General features: G+C 35.3%; 1 protein-coding gene across 3 annotated transcripts in view; it reads right to left on the reverse strand.

Moving 5' to 3' along the window:
• The window catches only part of VPS13A (vacuolar protein sorting 13 homolog A), a 197,546-nt gene that overhangs the window by 72,830 nt on the left and 102,360 nt on the right, over positions 1 to 22,356 (reverse strand). For all 3 annotated transcript variants that reach the window (XM_037149102.2, XM_037149103.2, XM_037149104.2), the window contains exons 34-39: positions 15,842 to 15,989; positions 10,163 to 10,310; positions 9,127 to 9,254; positions 8,601 to 8,770; positions 7,838 to 8,055; positions 6,649 to 6,881 (exon numbers count right to left, since the gene is read on the reverse strand). In XM_037149102.2, coding sequence (XP_037004997.2) covers positions 6,649 to 6,881; positions 7,838 to 8,055; positions 8,601 to 8,770; positions 9,127 to 9,254; positions 10,163 to 10,310; positions 15,842 to 15,989 — 1,045 coding nt within the window. The remainder of the gene's footprint in view (positions 1 to 6,648; positions 6,882 to 7,837; positions 8,056 to 8,600; positions 8,771 to 9,126; positions 9,255 to 10,162; positions 10,311 to 15,841; positions 15,990 to 22,356) is intronic.

The following is a 22,356-nucleotide window of genomic DNA, read 5'->3' on the forward strand; positions in this document are numbered from 1 at the left end:
ACTCCAGGTGCTGATGAAATTCCTGGGTATAATCCATTAAGTAAAGCTGCTAGGGCACAATTTATTTCCCTTTTTAAAATTGTGAAACTAAAATGAGTTACCTTTTCCCACCATTTTCAATGTAGAATGGTGGGACAGACCACAGATGACACTTACAGATATTCCTGTTCAAGTGGAGAAAATGGAAGGTAAAGAGAAGCCTCTTGTCCAAAGCGGTTCTGAAATCCAGCCAGGTAAATGAGTTTCTTGATTTGGTTTCAAAGCCTAATAACAATTCTCTACAGCTCTCAGCTCCACCCTGAGTCATCCTTCCTTCTTTATAAAAAAGGCAGCACAAGTTTGCAGCAAGCTTCCCCCGCCACCCCGCCCCAGCTAAGTAGTTTTATCATAATGCCCATAGATTGTTGGGTGTTCAAGAGTTTCTCTTCATTTTGTACCCTCCATTACCCTAAGTCCATATTGGCAGTGTTTCTGCTAAAATAATTTTCTCACAAGGTTTTACTCCATTACGCAAAAACCACATCTACAGGTATTCTTAAAATACTCATGGCCTCCTCCTGAAATAGCTGAGGTTGATACCCTTATGATTTCTAGTGTTCCTCTAGTTTGACTCAAAAGCTATGTGAAAGAAACACACATTAACTTCTTGAAAGGGCTCTTGGTATGACAGAAAACTGAATTTTTGATCTAAGGTTTAGCAAAAGATTTTCTCGCACAGTCTTTTCTCTATGCTATACTTTGGCAGCCAATTCTGACTTTTAACATCTTATGTCATTTAGAAGGCTAAGAATTATCAAAATCATTAGGTCCTAGTGCTTTTTCTTTTATTGTTTTTCTCACAATATCTCTCTGCTTTGGCATTTTACTATGAAAAGTAGGACACTGGGTAGCACCTTCAAATCAGGCAGCTGGGAAATCTTAGTTATAAATCTATGTTGGTCACTTACACATTCTGCTTGACATAAAACTGCAAGACAATTTTGCAAAGCTTTCTATGACTACATTATCAAGCCATGCCTCTAGTTTCCAAAAACATATCTGTTATTCAATACCTTATTTCAGATAATTCATTAGCAGCATTCTCAGAGACCATATTTCTACCAAGAGTCTGTTCAGCACAATTTAGGCTTTCTCTACCATTCATCTCAAAATCCCTCCAGTTTCTCCAAACCTCTGCATACTGCCCAGTTCCAAAGCTGTCCCCCTATTTTAAATAACTGCTGCATCTTACTTCTGGTATAAGAATCTGTATTTGTTTCCTATTACTGCATAACAAAGTACCATAAACTTAGTGGCTTAAAACAACACAAATTTATTTTTTTCTTCATTTTTATGAGATAGGAATCTTGCTGAAATCAGGTACCAGCTGTGTCCTTTTCTGAAGGCTTGACCAGGGAAAGGTCTATGTATATGTTCATTCAAGCTGTTGGGGAAATTCATTTATTTATGGCCCTAAAACTGAGATCTTGTCTCCATCTGCTTGCTGCTGTCAGCCAGGGACCATTTTTGACTCCTGTTAGTCGTTTATAGGTTCTTACCGTGCAGCCTTCCCCACAACATGGCAGCTTGCTCCTTCAAGGTCAGCGTTTTAAAGTTAGGTTAGGCTCACCTAGAACCTCTCTTTAGTTAACTGGCTAGCAACGTAATTACATTTCTTTGTCCTATCTAATGGGAGGAGACCATACTGGGCAAAAAGGCAACACTGAATAACAAGAAAAAAGGAGAAGTATATGAGTATAGATGTTGGTAGGTGGGAAGATATGGGGTAAGGATCTGTGTTCTTTGGAACCCAGGTTTTCTGCATATGCCAATCCTTCATCCTGAAACACACTCCTATGATTCCCTTCTTTTAGCTCAGTTGATTAATACCTACTCATCCTTCAAGCTTCAGCATAAACGTCACTTCATCTGAGATGACTTCACTACTTACACTCCTCCAGAACAGTTATAGTCTGCTACTATGGAATACAACAACAAATCAAAATACCCTCAAATTTAGGATTAAGCCATAAATGTAAGGCCAGTATGCCACTGCAAAAGCATCGAAGTAATTTATCATAAGCACAGTAAAAACTATTATAGTGTTTTTAAAAGATGGCAGTAAACACTCAGTAAAAGTCTACACTTACTCATAATTAAATTCTTTTATATTAGATATAAAGGATTTCTCAAAACACTAAAGGTTTTATATATAAACTCATAAGAAATATTAAAATGATAGTAATATTGCCTCACTTAACAATAGGAATGCAATGTGATGAATCCTTATAGTCAAGGAGAAACAAAGAATTTGACTTTTGCAGATAATTTTTAGAAAATCTAACATTAATAAAATAGTACAAGTCACAAGCTTAGAAAAGTTATAGAATAAAATAAATTCATGAAAAGAGCTGATAAGCCTTTATAATAAACACAAAATAAATTAAATCTCTGGATCATAATTTAGCTTTTTTTATAATTTAGAAATTTATTTAAAATTTATTATAAATCCCTAATGGGTGAAATAAACTCAGATAAATTTGTACTCTAGAGGCAGCAAAGATGAGCTTATCTCATATGTTAACATTAAAAAAAAAATCTGGGATCACATATCCTTTAAAAATTAAATAAATTGTCATAGAAAAACACATATACAATAAGTCCTTACTTAGTGTCCTTGATGGGTTCTGCAACTTTAAGTGAAATGACATACAGTGAAACCAATTTTACCAAAGGCTAATCAATACAAAGAAGTTAAGTTCCTAGGGCATCTCATCAGTGTCATACAAACACATTTAGTTAATAATTGAACTGAACAGCATTACTCTAAGACCTATTATACACAACACACACACACATTTTATACACACACACACACACACACACACACACACACACAATTTTCAAAAAGTTCGCAAATAAATAGTCAGGAGCCTCATAGATGAATGCTGAATTAAGAAAGTTTGTTCTAATAGAAAGTGAAAATAATGCCAATTAAAGTTCCACTAATAACAACTTATCAAAATGCATGTGGCCAAAAGTGCCAGTTGGCCATAAGTATATTTCTCAAAATTCCCTATTATCATAGAAGTTTCCCTTGAGACTTGATTGCCCAGCTAAAGATATCCTTTTTTAAACTTTTATTTCCATCTGTGAAGGGATCAACTCATGGCCGAGCAATAATCCACCTACCAACTGAAATATCATGTAAAAAAATTCTGCTTAATAGTATAAGCAAGCTACCAAGGCAACCTTGCCAAGTGCCCAACAAGGGGGAAAAGGAACAGAGAAGCTATCTCAAAACTTGGTGGTAGTTTAAGCAGAAGGCTACTGTTAATAGAGTGAAAAGAGTAGCTATTTCCAAACAGTCAGCAAAATAAGGCTGAGATAAAATTATTTCAGAATCTGCCAAAATAGGCTAATAGGGCTCCCAGATGAGACCCTAGAGAAATACTATTTAGTGATGGATATGAGTCGGAAGTAAACAAGGCCTTACCAACACTACAATTTAGCCTCCAATAAATTCAGTTTCTACTGCCTAACAAAGTGCAGTGAAACCTTCTTTAAAGAAAGAAAACATAAAAGCCTCTATAACATTTCATTATACTGTCTGACATTCAATTTTAAAATACCTGATATAAGAGAAACACAACCAAAAGGTAAAACAGAAATATGACTCAATTATTGCATTAGCAAAAGTAAACTTTAAAATAATTGTGAATAATTTTTAATAAAAAGAACAGAAAAAATCTATAAGAAGGACTGATTGTAAAACCTAAAAATTCAGTAATAAAAATCAAGACCTCTTTCAATAACCGGTAAAACTGACAAAAATGCTCTAAGAATACAGATGATCTAAACAATAATAAACAAACTCTATATAAATAGAATTCTGTTCACCAAGCAATAAAACACATTTTCCAATGTATTTAAATATTCATAAAAATAAAATTACCTATCATGGGAAGTAAAGTAAGTCTAAACAAATTTCAAAGAATTAAAGTCAGGGCATGTTAACAGACCACAAGGATATTAAGGTATAGACCAATGATAAAGATAGCCAGATTCATAAAAACCTCTCTAAGGCTAAGCTCCAAAAGTTTACTACCTATGTTTTCTTCTATATAATTTATTGTTTCGGGCCTTCTAAGTCTTTGATCCATTTCATGCTAAGCAAAATAAGTTAGAAAAAGTCAAGAACCATATGGTTTCACTCATGTGTTATATAAACTGAAAGCAACAAATGAACAAAAAAGAAAGTCGAACAAAAAAGAAAGTCGAACAAAAACTCGGTATGGTGGTTACCAAAAGGAAAGGGGTGGAGGGTATTAAAGGATAAAGGGGTCAAATACTTGGTGACAAAGAAGATCTGACCATTTGTTCTCCTTATCACCACCACTCACCTCTAGCAAACTATAAGCTTGACTCATTATAAACTACATTTGAACAAGCAGAGTAAATTACATCCTGGGAACAGCAGAATAAGATAGAAATAGCTTGGTTCCCCTATATTAAACCATAGCCATTATATTGAGACATTGGACCATGTTCCAAAAAAAAAAAAAACATATAGTTTTAGCAGGCTTTAGCTCTCTTTGTGGTGGCGAAACCTCTTGTTATAGTAGCCTAATTAATATCCTAACTAATACATCCTATTTATATTCTATTAATATCCTAACTATCCTATTTCTAATACCTAGAAATAGGTACTGCTGCAACAAAGTAAAAAAAAAATTGTGGTTGATTTAGCAACTAGATGGACAAAGTATATCTCAAAACACAAAGTGGATGGATGACTTTAACAATGTTGTATCAAAGTACTTGGTAAAACTGCTACTGGTGATAACTGGGAAGGAAGACCATACAATTTTTAAACAGCCAAAAGCTTTAGCAATACAGATTTGGAATATTTAGAATGTTACTGTATTACTAGCTCTTTCTGCTGTTTGCAAAGTCCTATGAGAGAAAGTAAAATACTGAGGAGACTCAAGCTCTAAAGACAAGCCTTAATAAGAGAGAAGACTGTGGCTCCTATTCTTTCTCTGACAATTCTTGTTAAAATCAGAGATAGGAACCAGCCTGTGGCAATCAATCAATCAATCAATCAATCAGATTACAACTGTTTTCTATCTTTCCCCCTCCCCAAACCTACTGTTAAAGCAGCCTTTAGTAAATCAGTTGAATAGAGGATTTCTCTGGACATGAGGTGACTCCAAAAAAAAAAGACCATTCTCCAACTGTTTTTGAAGATAAGTATGGTCACACAGCTATGTTCAAGCCCTATGATGCATATAGAACATATATACAATTTCTAAGTCATCACATAAAAGAGAATCAGATACTCTCAGTTTTCTATATCCTGTCTTGTGTTAGTGATGAGCTATTGGCTTTGCAACTACAGAATTATAACTTACATTTCCATGTTGATCATTTTTAGAATATTTATGCTTCTATTATTCCTGTAGAAGACTAAACATTTTTATAAGTGTTTTATAAAAGTACGGGGGATCAGATAGTTAACTTGAAAAGATGTCTTTGAAGAAGTAAGCTTTAATGTTATAAAGAAGGCCAGGAGATTGCTAGAGTAAAATACAAATGTGAAGTATGTCGAAGCAAATGGCTAAAGTTCAAATATACTGCATGAAGAAACGCAAAATTATGTATCTGAGCAAAATGTCCAGATGGGAGAAAAATATGAAAAAAAATAATAAAACTGCAACATGTCTCAAACAACTGGTAGGCAATCTTCAAGTCCTAAGAACAGTGTGGAATTGACATGTGTGGGCGCCACTAGCCCCCCATGGCAAAGCCGGGGGGGGGGCCAGGACCAGCTGGCAAAGCCACTGCCTGTGGTGACCTTTCAGCTTAGAAAACAAAAAGGGGGAGATGTGGGCGCCACTAGCCCCCCATGGCAAAGCCAGGGGGTCAGGAATAGCCGGCATAGTCACTGCTCGTGGAGAAGTGCCGTAAGCCCCCCTTGGCAAAGCCGGGGGGCCAGGGCCTGCTGGCAAGGCCGCTGCCCGTGGCACAGTTCCTCTCCACCTTGCTTGGCTCCCTGCCTGGAACCTGCTGTGGCTAGACAATAGGTTTCCCAAGAAAGCTAGACAGCCTGTTTCCCTGTAGAAGGGTAGGTCATGCACCAGTGCTTGATAAACAGAGAAGTTTTGATAGCACCCTGTGTGCCCCTGTTGTTCCGTGGAGTAGCTTTGCAGAAAGGACAAAGAAACTGGCTTGGGTGCAGCCCCTCCTGCTTATTCCCCATAATTGTAATAAAAGCCTTGAATAAACGGAGTTCGGGGCTCAGCGGGATGCTGAGACCTCTCCAACCTGACTCCCTGCGTCCTTGACTCATTTCCACCCCCTCCCCTCTCCTGGCGAGGCTGGTCCGTGGCAGACATGGAAAGTCCAAGTAGGGTCTTTAGAAGTATGAAAATGAAAACAGCTTTTCTTAGACTTATTCACACAGAGACATAATACAATGAGGAACAACTGGAAGAATGAAAAAGAGTTTCAAAGCGGGTGTAATAATAATGCAGACTAGGCTCTCCAAGCAGAAAGAGAAGACTTTATAAATAAAGGTTGGAAAGTCTGTAGGGAAAATTACTGAAGTGGTAGATACCAAATCCAAACTGGCTTATAATTAAGCAGACAATTAAATAATAAACTCACTGTAGTGATTTTGTCTTTTCTCTTGTCTGGAAGAAATGGGCATGCTCTCATTTGGAGATCTTTAATAGCAGCAGTCATTGTATTGTTCTCAAGGTCACCCTTCCAACAAATTTCACATTGTGTTGTAATGACTAATGCAGGAGCATCATTTCTTGTCATATCGGCCACAAACACAATTTCAGGGTTTTTAATAATAATATTAATTTCCCACTTCTCTTGTTCCTGTATAGGTACTAAAATAGAAATAGAAATAAATGAATAATTTAAAATATTTCTAAATCTTTGTTATATATATTATTATTTACAAAAATTTATTATTTATGGGAAAATGTTGCTTTCATTCTAAGTAAAAAGTAAAATAAAGGAATCTTAGATCCCAAATAAATAGCAACTCTCTTAGTATAAGATTTGAAGAAGCTACTGATATAAGGGTATTTAAAAACTGTGGGAGAAATCTTGACTATATAATGGTAGAGCAGAAAACTAATCCAGTTTCCAACGTCCAGCTTGATACTCTTTCCACTATTTCACAATAAATAAAATATGTAAATGACAGTAAAAAACTATAAATAAAACATAAATTAGAGTATTTTAAGTTAAGATACTATCTTTAATAATGGTATTTTCCCCTGCTGGTTTTCTTCCAACAAATTTTTTCAAATTGCTTCCTGCAGAGAAATACATGTACTTCTTATAACAATGGTCTCATTAATTTTTGAACCCAATACATATTCACACCTTAAAAAATATACAAACTGTACATCCCAACAGAAAAGTTTTCCTGTTTTGTCTGAAAAAATAAAGATTTTAATTTACCAATTTACTTAACCTCATCAAATAGAACAGCAATTTTCAACCTTTTTCATCTCATGGCACACATAAATGTATTACTAAAATTCTGCAGCACAGCAAAAAAATATTATTTTTTGCTGATCTGATGGAAAAAATAGAAATAACTTTAATTCACTCACATTGGATGGCAAATGTTGTGCTGGCTGTTGTCACTTTTTTATTTGACAATCTAAGAGAAAAGAGTTCAGTGTCGCTGACTAAACAGTCAGGTACTGCATGTTTTAAAAATTCTTATGGCACACCAGTTGAAAATCACTGATCTACAAAGCTAGTCAAGGTAAGTGCTATTGTAGTACTTCAATAACACAGATATTAAACATTTTAGTTAATAACTAACCTTCTTCCTTAGCAGTCCATGCCTGAACACTGGTTTCTACAGCAGTGCCTGTGGTGTAGGCCTCCAGAAAGACATTTGCAACTGTCAGCAGAAATTCCACACTTGCACAAATATACATTTCTTGAAGGACCAAATCAGTTACACAACCATCTCTGACTTTCTTATACTTTACATCCATCATGTCCTTTTTGTCAAATCCAACTGTCAGCCCTATCATTCTGAAAAACACAGTAATAATTCCTATGAGTATTTTATAAATAACTGAACATGCCAATAAAACCAGAAAGACAGCAAACCAGCATCTAAAGTTGTTTCTCACAGGAGGATCTCCAGGTACTCCAAATAATAGACTTATAAACTTCTGGAGCATAACTGTTTCATAAATTAGGGAGTGTGTCTTTAAGAAATTATTGGAATTTTTGGAATTATTGGAATCTCAGCATAGTTTTTCCTCTCAATTTTTTCACGTACTTCCCATTACAATTTGAATGGATTGATAATAATTAAGATAATATAGGTTAAATTTTATAAAACCAAAATAATGCCACTTTATTTCTATTTAATCAATCTATGAATCATCCAGCAAGAAGAGCACATAACTGAACCAAGACGTTTTAAATGTTGACTGATAACCATGATTCAACTGAATTAAAGCTTTGAAGATGTTAAGGATCTACCCAGAAAATGAACATACAACTTTGAGAATAAGTTTTGTAAGATATATTGATCATTTCCCAAGTAAAAACTCAAAGAACTCCATTACCTAGGAGTTGCCTTCTTGACATGAGGCCTTTTATCATCTAAAATACAGTTTTTTAATGAAAAGGCAGAAAATGTTGAGTCATCTGTATACATTTTTAAAGTGCTTATTATATTCTCCAACTTAAATTCAGCAAGTTTCAGTGCAGGATCACGAACATCCGTAAAGGAAGTCTATGAAAGAGAAAATCAATACAAATTTTACACAAAACACAAATACAAAACATTTTTTAAAAATATGAACTACCACATTCTCTATCTCCAAAGGACTCACTCATGAAAAACCAGAAAATATGCTGAATGTAATTTAAAGTTATTTTTCACATCACTGGTTATAAAAAAGATAACTCATTTTAAAAGAAAAGTGGTTAAAATTATTTTATTATTAAAATGAAGAGATCAATAATTTTCTCTCACAGAAACAGATACTCTAAGGTATACATGAAATATTAATAACTGTTATCTTAATAAACACTCGCTTTGTAATTTTCATCAAGTGAAAATACATTTTCTTTTTCCCTTCAACTTACCTGTTCAGGACCTGGGCTGTACAGGACCATGGTGAGATAATCAGTTCTGAAACTCATGTTCAGTGTCGTCTTCACTTGAGAGGCACTGGAATGTACTTCTACCACGGCAGCTGTCACTACAGTTGTTCCTGGAAAAAATTATTAGATAAAATCAAAGTCAGGAAAGATAGCAGTCATTAAAACAGACTTGAAATAGATTCAATAGAATTATTAATTAAATGGGTATAGAATAGAGTTATAGTAGTAATAAAAACAGCCGTATGATAGTAATTGTTAAAACTGGGTAATGGGCATATACATGTTATAAATGTAGAGTTGTTTGTGTATTAGGATTCTCTTTGACTGAAAAAGCTGTGTAAAAATCTCAGGGCTTTGTGAGAGTAAATTTTATGAACTAGTAGGTTGGACTTTAAGATAAGTAGGTTTGGGGATCTCCCAAAATGCCAGAATGAGGAGAACCCTTTTGTTCTTGTGAAGCAAAATCATCCCAACAGCCCTAATTGGTCCAATTTCTGTCTGCGCTGGTGTTAAACCTAGAACCCAGTCAGGTTCCACATAGCACATTATAGCCAATATTCGACGCACAGCCTGAGTTATAGTTCCCTCTGTTTTCTTCCTTTCATCCATCCTCCAAAAATTTGTAGAAATCCATAATTAATGTTCATCCTCTTTTGTCCCCTTTAATTATCTGATACTCCTAATATCGATAAAAATACCCCATCTGGGTTAGATGCTGCACTAGGAATGAAGGAGAAGAGGAGGTTAAGGGGGAAAATACTGAAAAAAAAAATCTATAGGAAGCTGGGATAACAAAAATAAATACTAAGAAAGTTAGTCACAATAAGCCTCAGAATTTTGAATCAAAAGAAAAAATCGATAGTACTAATCATAAACAATTTACAGATACTTGAATGGGATTAGATAATACAAAAAGATTTATAAATATTATTTTACCCAAAACTAGAAACAGAGAATGGAAGGAAAGAAGAACAGTGGGAGATGTGGGGGAAGAAAGAATTGAAGGTCAACAACATACCTCCTGAATGATGTGATACGTTATTTACTCCACTAGTACCACTGTTCTGATCTTTTACTCCAGCTGGTGAGACATTATCACCTTCATACCATATGTTACCATATAATGTTTTAAAAATAGTTGTTATATCTTCTTGACTAAGAATAAACTGTTAAATAAACAATATTTGCTTATTTTAATATTACTATTTCACATATTTAAAAAATTCCCACACAATAAAAATAATTCTTTCATCTCGGTACTCTACGAAACCATTTTTACATGAGATATTTCTACTAACTGAATATTTAGTTTTAAATAAACTTGCAAGATCTTCAGCACCTTGTGAAACACAGAACTAAATACGATGTCAATACCAATGAAGCTATGAATGAGGAACTATTCTTGTTATGACTGTACTAATTAGTAATTTTAAAACTTAAAATAAAATTAAATGTTTAAGTATTCATTTAGCTACACTTTTTTGCATTCGTAAGCAGCTAAATTTATAAATTAGGGTAAAGAAAATAATACAATTATATTACAAAAATTAGTTTTAAAAACTAATTCAATGTATTCAATGTGTTAGAATTAAAAACTAATTCAAAACATTAGTTCACAATGTATTTTACATGAATTTCTTTATTTAAACCTCCCAAGTCTTAGATATAAAGAATATACAGTCCTGATTCTACAAGACATTGAGGCTTAAATGGTTTAGTATCATGCTTTAGTCCACTTAACAAATTTAATAACTAAAAATCCCCTGTGTTGGGATCTAACCTAAAATCACCAGCATAGGCTCTGTCTTGAAACATGTGATGGTTAATTTTATGTCAGTTTGGCTGGGTCAGAGTATCTAGATATTCCTAGGTGTTTTATACACGCACACAAACACGCTGCAGACCATCTACAGAATGCCCAGCTGCCTTCTGCAGCAGACCCACTAGAATTACCCACACAGTAGTTAGATGCTCTTGTAGCCCATCTAGGCAGACCGCATATTTGACCCCTCTTGGACCTCAATCTCAGTGTAAGGAAAAGGCTATATCAAGTCTTCAAGAAGTCAGTGTTATGCATCCAGGCTATGTGTACACACAAACCCATACATCGTATTTGTTTTATTTATCTGGAAAACTCTAATTTAAAAGCCACTATGGAAAAATAAAGATAAAAAGACCTCTCAGTTTTAAATTAATATATTTAATTACCTCAAGGTGATCATTTTAATTTCACAAAATTAACAATTTGGTTTTCATCAGGATTCCTTTGGCTGCATTGCAAAGATGACACAGGCATTATCTTGTAGACATTGTGGGTTTGATTCCAGACAACCACAATAAAGTGACTCACACAAATGTTTTTGTTTTCTAGTACATATAAAAATTATGCTTACACTACACTGTAGTCTCTTAAATATGAAACAGTATTATGTCTAAAATAAAACAATGTGCATACATTTATTAAAAAATACTCTATTGCTAAAAAGTGCTGTCCTCTGAGCCTTCAGTGAGTCATTATTTTTTTTGCTGTTAGAGGGTCTTGCCTTGATGTTGATGGCTGCTGACTGATCAGGTTGTGGTTGCTGAGGTTTGGGGAGCTGTGGAAATTTCTTAAAATACAGTAACAATGCAAAGGATTGTAAGAACTTACTACAAACAACTATATGCCAAGAAATTTGAAAACCCGGGTGAAATGAACAAATTTCTAGAAACATATAATCTTCCAAAACTGAATCAAAGAGGAAGAAAGCCTGAATAGACGAGTAACAACTAGTGAAATTGAAACAGAAATCAAAAAACTCCCGACACAAAAAAGCCCTGGACTGCATAGTTTCACAGGAGAATTTTATGTAACATTTAAGGAAGAGCTAACCTCTACTCTTTTCAAACTATTCCAACAAATCCAAGAAGAGGGAAGACTCCCAAACTCTTTTTATGAGGTCAGTAAGGTAACAGTGACGTCTGCCATATTCATTAACTTTTTTTCATGAACATTTTTTATGTCATACAGTGCTGTTTGATAGTATTTTATCCACAAAACTTCTTTCAAAATTAGAGTCAAATTTCTCAAAACCTGCCACTACTTTATCAGTTAAGTTTATGTAAAATAGAATAAGTCCTTTGTGATCATTCTAATAACTTTATAGCATTTTCACTGGGAGTAGCTTCCATCTCAAGCAACCAGTTTCTTTGCTCAACCATAAGAAGCAACTCCTTTTATCATGAGAGGGCAGCAATTCAACCGTATCTTCAGGTTCCACTTCTAAATCTAGTTCTCCAGCTATTTCCATCACACCTGCAGTTGTTTCCTCCACTGAAGTCCTGAACCCCTGAAAGTTATCCACGAAGGTTGGCATCAACTTCTTCCAAACTTCTGTTAACGGTGGTGATATCTGACCTCTTCCCACAAATCATGGGTGTCCTTAATGGCATGTAGGATGGTAAATCCTTTCCAGGAGGTTTTCAATGCACTCTGCCCCGATCCATCAGAGGAATTGCTACCTATGGGAGCTATAGCCTACCAAAATGTATTTATTCAATAAGAAGACTTGAAAGTCAAAATTACTCCTTGATCCACAGGCTGCAGAATGGATGTTGTATTAGTAGGCACAAAAATAACATTAATCTTCTTGTATTGCTTTATCATAGTCCTTAGGTGACCACATGCATTGTCAATGAGCCATAACATTTTGAAATCTTTTTTTTTTCTGAGCAGTATGTCCCAACAGTGGGCTTAAAATATTCATTAAACCATGTTGTAAACAGACATGCTGTTGTCAGGTTCTCTTGTTCCATTTACAAAGCACAGGCAGAGGACACGTAGCATAATTCATAAAGGCCATAGGATTTCAGAATAGTACATGAGCACTGGCTTCAACTTAAACTAACCAGTGTATTATCCCCTAACAAATGAGTAACCCTGTCTTTTGAAGCTTTAAAGCCAGGCATTGACTTCTCATGTTTAGTTATGAAAGCCCTACAGGGCATCTTCTTTCAATACAAGACCATTTCAATATTGAAAATCTGTTGTTTAGTGTGACAACCTTAGCTAGATCATCTGGATAACTTGCTGCTGCTATTACATCAGCATTTGCTGCTTTACCTTGTACTTTTATGATATGGAGACAGCTTCCTTCCTTAACTTCAGGAACCTTAACTTCTGCTAGCTTCAACTTTTCTTCTGCAGTTTCCTTGCCGATCTCAGTCTTCAGAGAATTGAAGAGAGTTAGGGTCTTGCTCTGGATTGGACTTCAGCCTAACAGAATGTTCTTTCTGGTTTAATCTTCTATCCAGACCATGAAAACTTTCTCCATATCTGCAATAAGGCTGTTTCACTTTCTGATCATTTGTGTGTGCCCTGGAGTACACTTTTAATTTCCTTCAAGAACTATTCCTTTATATTCACAACTTGGCTGTCTGTTGCAAGGGGTCTATCTTTCAGCCTATCTTGGCTTTTGACATGCCTTTCTCACTAAGCTTAATCATTTCTAACTTTCGATTGAAACTTCGATTGAGAGAGGTGGAACTTTTCCTTTTACTTGAACACTTAGAGGCCACTGTAGTGTTACTAATTAGCCTAACTTCTATATTATTGTGTTTTAGGAAATAGGAAGACTCAAAGAGAGGGAAGAACAAGGGAACCAGCTATACCAGGAACCAGTTGGTAGAGGAGCTGAAACACATACATTAATCTATTAAGTATGCCTTCTTATGTGGGGGTAGCTCATGGTACCCCCAACATTACAAAGTAACATCAAAGATCACTGACCACAGGTCACCATGATGAATACAATAACAATGGAAAAATTTGAAATACTGCAAGAATTACTAAAATGTGACACATGAAGTGAGTAAACATTGCTGGGAAAATGTTGCAAACAGATTAGCTGCTCAAATTAGGTTTCCCATTCAATTTATAAAAAAATGCAATATATGTGAAGTGCAAAAAAAAACGAAGCACAAAAAAACAAGATATGCCTCTATACTAATGTAGCTTTATAATATCAAGTTCATGTGTACTTTATTCATGTTACTTATATTGTTTTAAAATTATTTATTTTAAATTTTAGTTTTTTAAAGATTATTTATTCATGACATTTATTTTGTGATTATTGTGCAGCTGGCATTCAAAAACAATATGTTCATACAAATTTATAAACTGAAATCAAATATTATAACTTCTAAGCCAATGTATTTCAAAGAGTACACGTATATTGAATGCCTGCCAAATCTTGATGTTAATTACCACTCTTCAATCTTGTCAAGAGCCGGAAGCTGGAAAAATGGTATGACCCCAGACTGCTGCTCGGTAGCTCGTGTATGTCAGGACAGGCTGTGTGTGCTATCACCGAACACCTGCCAAGTCAGCAATCACAAGCTGCAGTACTCAGTTTGGATGCATTAGACTAGCTGATTCCAGCTTCTCTCTGATGCAGAGCATAATGTCCAGGAGTGGTCAAATATGTGGACCAAGGGGTGGGCTCAACTGCTAACTGTTTAGGTGACATCAGGGTGAGGGAAGACCCAATTTCATCTGCCCTGAAGGGCAGCTGAGCATTTGCATATCATCTGCACATTTGGCATGGATTCTCCATGGGGGATAGTGAAGAAAAATGGTGTTCTGCCACCCCCGCATAAATCCGCCTAATGACTGTGCCTAGTGGGAGGAGGACTTTCTAGACAGGCTACTTATGTTTTCTAAGTTTCTATCTTTTGTCTTACCAATATAAAGAGACTTCAATTATTTATCATAAGAGGGTACTTTCTATCTATAAGTTAGTAAGTCCATCCAATTTTATACACTAAGAATTTAAAATTTTATTTCTGTTGAGATGTTTTAAATTCTAAATACTCTTTTAACTTAAAAATCTTGAGACTTTATAAAACAACTGTTGTCTCTTTTTGAATACATTTTTAACAGGAAGGAACAGAAAAGAAAACCGGGGACGGGGCTAGAAAGAGAAACCTTCAGACACAACATAAGTTGCCGTCACTTCAGCAAAGCATGAGATACAGTTTTGGCCTTCTATCAGGTCAAGAGGGAAAAGTATGAACTTGCAGATAGTTACATTAGGTATCTGTGAAGCAGTATCAACCAATAGGAAGGTAAAGTTATGCCTAAGGCCCTGACGCATTTACAATTTTCATCTTCAACGTCTCCATTCTTCTTGAACCTTCTGTAGATTATTTCATATATTCCCATAGCTGGTGATTTCCAAATTATCATTCTTAGCCTAGACTTCTCCATTAAGTTCTATATTAATATATCCAACTGAGTACTTATGGCACCCTGTCTAATATTTGTTTCCTTCAGGGAATTTGCCACAATTTAAAACCATTTTAATAATGTATATATTTGCTTTTTTACTATCTATCACACCTCCAGCTAGGGGTTGGTGGTATTTAAAACCACCACCAACTCCTGCATCAGACTGGTAAATCCACAAAGCCACAGAAAAAGTCATAGCTCCTTTGCACTGTATCACCAATATCTGGCATAGGGCCTAAAACAGTAGATGTTCAAGTATTTGTTGAATGAATGAGAAGAAAATATTCAATGAATTCTAGCTTGATATAGCTACTATTTCAATTCTGACAAAGGTGATTAATAAATATATAACTTCTACACCCAAAATGTCTTATGTTCCCAAGAAGTATTTTTTAACCAACAGGAATCAGTAAGTATCCAAAAAATTACCTCCATGGGCTTTAGTTGAGCATTTATATTAAAACAAGGAACTTCTTGGTACCACTCCCAGGATAAATTTCGCTTAACAATCACCTCAAGGTTTAATGGCAGCAGTAGGTCCAACACTTCCTGGTATGTATCATTAATAAATTGAGACCTATAAAAAGAAATAAAATTCCTTTGAATAGTTTCATATATATTCATATATTAACAATTAAATTTATCATTTTATATACTAATAGTAGAAATCATTTGTTTTGTGTATGTGTGAAGACAAAAAATAAAACCATTAGGCTTTCCATATCAAATGAAATGTGTTCCTCCAGCACACCAGGAACCTGGGCGACTTTCCCTTAGCTGAAGTGTTCTATGGATTTTCAAAGCAGAAGTTTGCAATTTGCATAAAAGTGCCAAACACATACAACTTATGTTGTTTCTAATTCTTCGCTGTAATAAATACTTGAATCATTATCTTTATAAATATGTTTGATTAAGTTTCTTCCTCTGGACAAATGCAAGAGTCATTAATTGCTATGTCAAGAGATGAATTATTCTGGGAAACTTTTCCTTCTCAGTACTACCCATTATTTGAGGCAGATGCCTTTCCTGTGTGCTCGCACAAATAACTCAAACTTTCTCTGTCATTCTATTTCCTGAACTGTATTTTAATAGCTTATTTTTTTATCTGTAGCTTCAATTAGAATGAAAGCCTCATGAGGGCACAGCCTGTTTATCTTGTTCTTTGTTTTATTGCAAATACTTGGCTCATATGACTGCAATATACCATGTACTATAAAATTATTTGCCAAGTTTCATTAAAAAAACTGGATCAATATGTAAACTACAACATAGGAGAGCTCCATGTCCCTGTACCCCAATTAAGAAATACTAATTATTAAATTTCTCACAATTAAGGGTAAACATTATTTTACTGTATTAATTTTCATTCCTTTGATTATTAATGAGATTAAACACTTCTATTAGTTGCTTATTGGTAATTGTTGCTCCTTTAAAGAATCTAGTAAAGTTCTTTACCAATTTTTCAAAATATCCTTTTCTTACTAGTTTAAAATATTTCAAGATTTTTATCTTTTGATAAAGATGCTAATTACCCCACATTCTACTTCCTTTTAATTTTGTTTTGATAATTCTCAGAAACTTACATTCTTATAGAGTTAAAAACCAATCAATATTTTTCCCTTCCTTATCCCTTTTCTTCTTTCTTCAATGCTTAAATTAGGAATGTGTTTTACCCTACTACTGATACTTACATGTTATTTGCCTTTAATTTTTTTGCTTTATTTTTTGTATTTTGTTTAATCTTTACTGTATTTTTTCCACTATAGTCCCCTTATATCCCTCTCCCCTCATCAATCACTACACTGTTTTCATGTCCATGACGCCTTTTTTCTTTTTGCTTAATCCCTTCACCCCTAACCTTCCCTAAGCCTTTAGCTTTTTAAATAGTGTTATTGAGACAATTCAGATTCATACAATTCATCCACTTTTGATCATTTATGGTTATTACTGGCACCATGCTTGGCACCCATTTTGAACAGCAAAATGGCCAACAAAATGTCCCCAAATGCAAAAAACATAGCATGCAAAAAGACACTTGTTTACAATACAAAAGCTGAAATAAGGATGCAGAGTGTCACCTAGTTTGACACCTCAGCCTAAAGTGTAGGCTTTGGGGGACCCAAATTTCTCACAGCTTCGCACATACCTACATATACCCGCAGTGTATTTATTTCGGGGTTACAAATAAGTTATAGCAAGTAGGATAGTTCGCAAACACAAAATCTGTGAATAATGAGAACTGACTATATATTTATACACACACACATAATGAGGAAACACACTACATACACGGTCAATTGCGGAGCTTCCTATTCTTCGCTATTTGAATTATTTTAGCTTTATGGCACATTTTGGTAGCATTTGATATAACAATATATTTTAGCAGTATCTCTAGTATTGTTATAATTCTCCCATATCCCATCAAAATTTCTTTCTAAAATAACATTAATAGATTCTGTTCCCTTTTTATATTTCCAGAAAACTTAACAATTTTGAAAGGTTTTAAAAATAAAGTGTGCTGTAATTTTTATTTACATTGAATTAAGCATATAAATTAATTTATAAGAAACTGATGACATTGGGGGGGAGGAGGGATTAGTCAAAGAATATGCATGAATGACTCATGGACATGGATGACAGAGAGGAGATTGTCTGTGGGCAAGAGGGGTGGACTGGGTGCAGGGGGTGCTAAAGGAAAAATTGGGACAACTGTAATAGAATAAAAATAAAAAAAGAACCCTACTAGAAAAGTATTCTCTCTACATTTCTTCCTGGCCATTAGTTAAGTTTTATAACCTGCTTTACATAGGTATTAAAAATATATTTTTATTTTTATTACAATTCAGTTTTGCAAAAAAATGATTAAATACTAGTAGAAAATATGAAGTATTTCTTTTTCTTTATGTGCTTTCTATGAAGCTATAACTAAACTGAATTTTTGGACTTCCAGTCAAGATGGCAGCCTAAGTAAACACAACTTGCCTCCTCCCATAACACCAAAATTACAACTAAATTACATTACAACCATTGTTCAGAACCATCAGAAATTGAGCTGAATGCAAGTCCTACAACTACGGAATTAAAGAAGAAACCACATCAACACTGGCAGAAGTGGCTGGTCCCACACCCACATGTGGCAGATAAAAAGCAGGAGAGAGATCTCAGGAATGAAGGACCCCACCAAGTCTCCCAGCCCAAGGTTCCAGTGCAAGGAAGATTAAATTTCCATAACTCTGGCTGTAAAAACCAGTGGGGACTGAAGCTGTGGAAGACAGAAACTGCTGCAGTCTCAGGCAGTTCCTCTTAAAGGGCCCATGCAGAGACTTACTTGGACTCACTCCCTCTGAGCTCCAGCACCAGGGCAGCAGATTGAAAGGCTTTAGAGACATACAGGGAAGAACTGAATTGTCCGGCATCAAGGTGAAAGCTTGGAAACAGCTTTTCCCCAGACAGAAGTCCTGCGGAGGCCACTGCTCCTTTTCTGAGCCCTTCCCACACAGAGCCAGCAGGCAGATGCCTCATCAGAGTCTCCACTAACCTGGCTCACACTGCTAGACCCACCCTGGTGACTCCCTGAGGCCCTGCCATACCCATACTTTAGGCCTAAGGAAGCCGTTTCCAGTGACTTTTCCATATAAAAGGCTTGTCTTGGTCCATGCTTCAGATTTTTCTAAATTATCTCAAACAAGTGGCATCAGGCTTCAGTAGGCCAGTACCTCTTGATAAGTTGCCCCAGGCCTGGCACCAGCAACAGTTGGCCTTGGTGTACAGCTTGGCCTCACCTGGGCACCTCCAAGCCAACCAAAATTTGCAACCACCTGCAAGTCACTTCGTAGCTTATGCTGTGTGACTCCTGACAGAACACAGGCAGTGGCTCTATGTGATCTAGGATATGCCAGAAGCAATCAAGGCTCAAGTACAACGGAGTGTATACACAGCCCACATGTGTGTGAACCATGAGAACCCAGCTTGGGTAACAGGGGAAGCTGTGCTTCCTCATATTCAAAGTGATGAAAACCAAGGACCTACAAGCAAGTTTACTCTACTCAGAAAAGCTACTATTTAGAATCCAAGGACAGATAAAGAGTTTCCTGGACAATAATAAGTTAAATGAGTTCATTACCACCAAACTAGTATTATATGAAATGTTAAAGGGTCTTCTTTAAGAACAAGAACATCAGCCCTGGCTGGAATGGCTCAGTAGATTGAGTGCTAGCCTGGGAACCAAAGGGTCACTGGTTCGATTCCCAATCAAGGCACATGCCTGGGTTGTAGACCAGGTTCCCAGCTGGGCGTGTATGAGAGGCAACCACCCACTGATGTTTCTCTCCCTCTCTTTCTCACCCACTTCCTCTCTCTCTAAAAATAAAAAAATAAAATATTTTTAAAATGTAAAATAAGATGAATGTAGAAAAAAGATCAAAACTATGAATAGAATGGCAATAAATACATATCTACCAACAACTGAATCTAAAAAACAATATAAACAAGCAGAATAGAAAAAGAAATCAAGATATAGAACAGTTTGATGGTTGCTAGATGGGAGGGGAGTCAGAGGTGGGCAAGAAAGGTGAAGGAATTAAGAAGTTCAAATAGGTAGTTAGAGAACAGTGATGGGAACATAAAGTACAGCCAGAGAATACAGTAGCCGAACAACATACACATGCATGACCCACAGACATGGACAACATACACATGCATGACCCACAGACATGGACAACAGCGTGGGGATTGCCTGAGTGGGGGAGGGCCGAGTGGAGAAATGGGACAACCGTATAGCAAAAACAATAAAATAAAATTTCAAGTATCAATAAATTTTCAATCATTTCAAGAAAAACTGATTTTATTCTATAATAGTAATTCTATTTATAAGACTTCATGTGAAGGAAATAAATTATCCTTAAGAAATAAACAGGAAATCATAAGTACTGATAAACAAAGATACCAAGCATCATTATAGAGTTATTTATAACAAAAAATGAAATCAAATTTCTAACAATAGGCAAATGGATTTTTAAAAACACCATGGAACATAACAATATATTTAGAAATTATATATTTAAAATAATATCAAAATATGGCATATTGTTAAGGGAAAAAATTAGAATCCACAATACACAAAATAATTCTTACCTAACTTAAATATATGTCCATATATAATTAACTAGAAGAAACATACCAAGTTATTAATACTACCTATCTTTTGAATGGTCATATTGTCAGCAATCTTTAATATTCATCTTAATACCATTTTTTGTGCTTCAGTAAAAAATTAATCTTTGGATACAGAATTACTATATAGTGTTCTATATATATTTAGTGAAATCTTAAAAACAATCTGTTTGTAATATAGACTCACAACTAATAATTGACATCTACCATTTCCTAAAATCTAGCAATATGTGATTAAATACAGGTATATAAATATTAAATTTTAATAAATTCAGACTTTTATGTAGTTTAAACTCCAAGTTAATGAGCCATCTAAAACTGAAAGTCACTACTCTCTATCTATGGGCTGTTACTAAAATAGAAGTCTCTCACCTAATAATCCCTGTAATTTCTGAAATCCCTAGTCTTAGCTGAACAAATCATTCTATGTTTTCCAACATCTTCACTAGACACATCATTAAGCTCTTATTTTAATGAAACTTAACTTTCCATGGCATTCTATTAAACAGAGGCAGACTTTTCTCCAACACCTATCTCACTTGGGGTTAAGAGATAGAAAAGAAACACATTTTGCAACAGCATGGATGGACTTGGAGAAAATTATGCTAAGTGAATTAAGCCAGACAATGAAAGAAAAGTACCACATGATCTCACTTATATGTGGAATCTAATGAACATAATAAACTAATGAAGAACATGGTGACAGAAGTTTGGACACATAAAACAGACTGACAGATGCTGGAAAAGAGGCAGAAGGCATGGGATGAAAGACGGGGAAGGGATTAACAGAAAAACATTTATGCACAACCAATGGACATAGCACTGTGGGAAATGGTTTGGGGAGAGGAAAGGGAGGGACTGGGTGGAGGTGGAGAAAAGGGAGAGAAAGCTGGAGCAACAGTAACAGCTTAAACAATAAAAATAAAGTAAAACAAAGAAATGCCAAAAAAATCATTTTCTTAATTTGCAACTATGACCCTGAAATATCATGCTATACCTTGAAGAATATCATCCAGGTTAACCATGTCTATTCTTCCTACAATCTATCAGCAATGCCATACCTATCAACAATTAATCAGTACTATATTTTATATATTTTGATTATGGTATTACAGTTGTCCATCCCCCCCCTTCACTCCCCTCCACCCTGTACACCATCCTCCCACCCACATTCCGCCACTTTAGCTCATGTCCATGGGTCATACATATAAATTCTTTGGCCTCTACATTTCCTATACTATTCTTAACCTCCCCCTGTCTATTTTCTATACCATCTATGCTACTTATTCCCTGTACCTTTCCCCCCGCCCCCTCTCACTCCCCTGTTGATAACCCTCCATGTGATCTCCATTTCTGTGGTTCTGCTCCTGTTCTAGTTGTTTGCTTTTGTTTTAGGTGTGGTTGTTAATGATTGTGAGTTTGCTATCATTTTACTGTTCATATTTTTGATTTCTCTTTCTTAGATAAATCACTTTAACATTTAATATAAGGGCTTGGTGATGATGAACTCCTTTATCTGACCTTCCATTCTAAATGAAGGCTTTGCTGGATAGAGCAATCTTGGATGTAGGTCCTTGCCTTTCATGATTTGGAATACTTCTTTGCAGCCCCTTCTTGCCTGTAAGTTCCCTTTGGAGAAATCAGCTGACAGTCTTAGAACTCCTTTATAGGTAACTCTTTTTTTCTCTTGCTGCTTCTAAGATTCTCTCCTTATTTTTAATCTTGGGTAATGTAATTATGATGTGCCTTGGTGTGTTCCTCCTTGGGTCCAA

This window comes from Artibeus jamaicensis, unplaced genomic scaffold (genome assembly GCF_021234435.1).
Source record: "Artibeus jamaicensis isolate MK-2021 breed Jamaican fruit bat unplaced genomic scaffold, CSHL_Jam_final scaffold_1964, whole genome shotgun sequence".
Taxonomy (NCBI): Eukaryota; Metazoa; Chordata; class Mammalia; order Chiroptera; family Phyllostomidae; genus Artibeus; species Artibeus jamaicensis.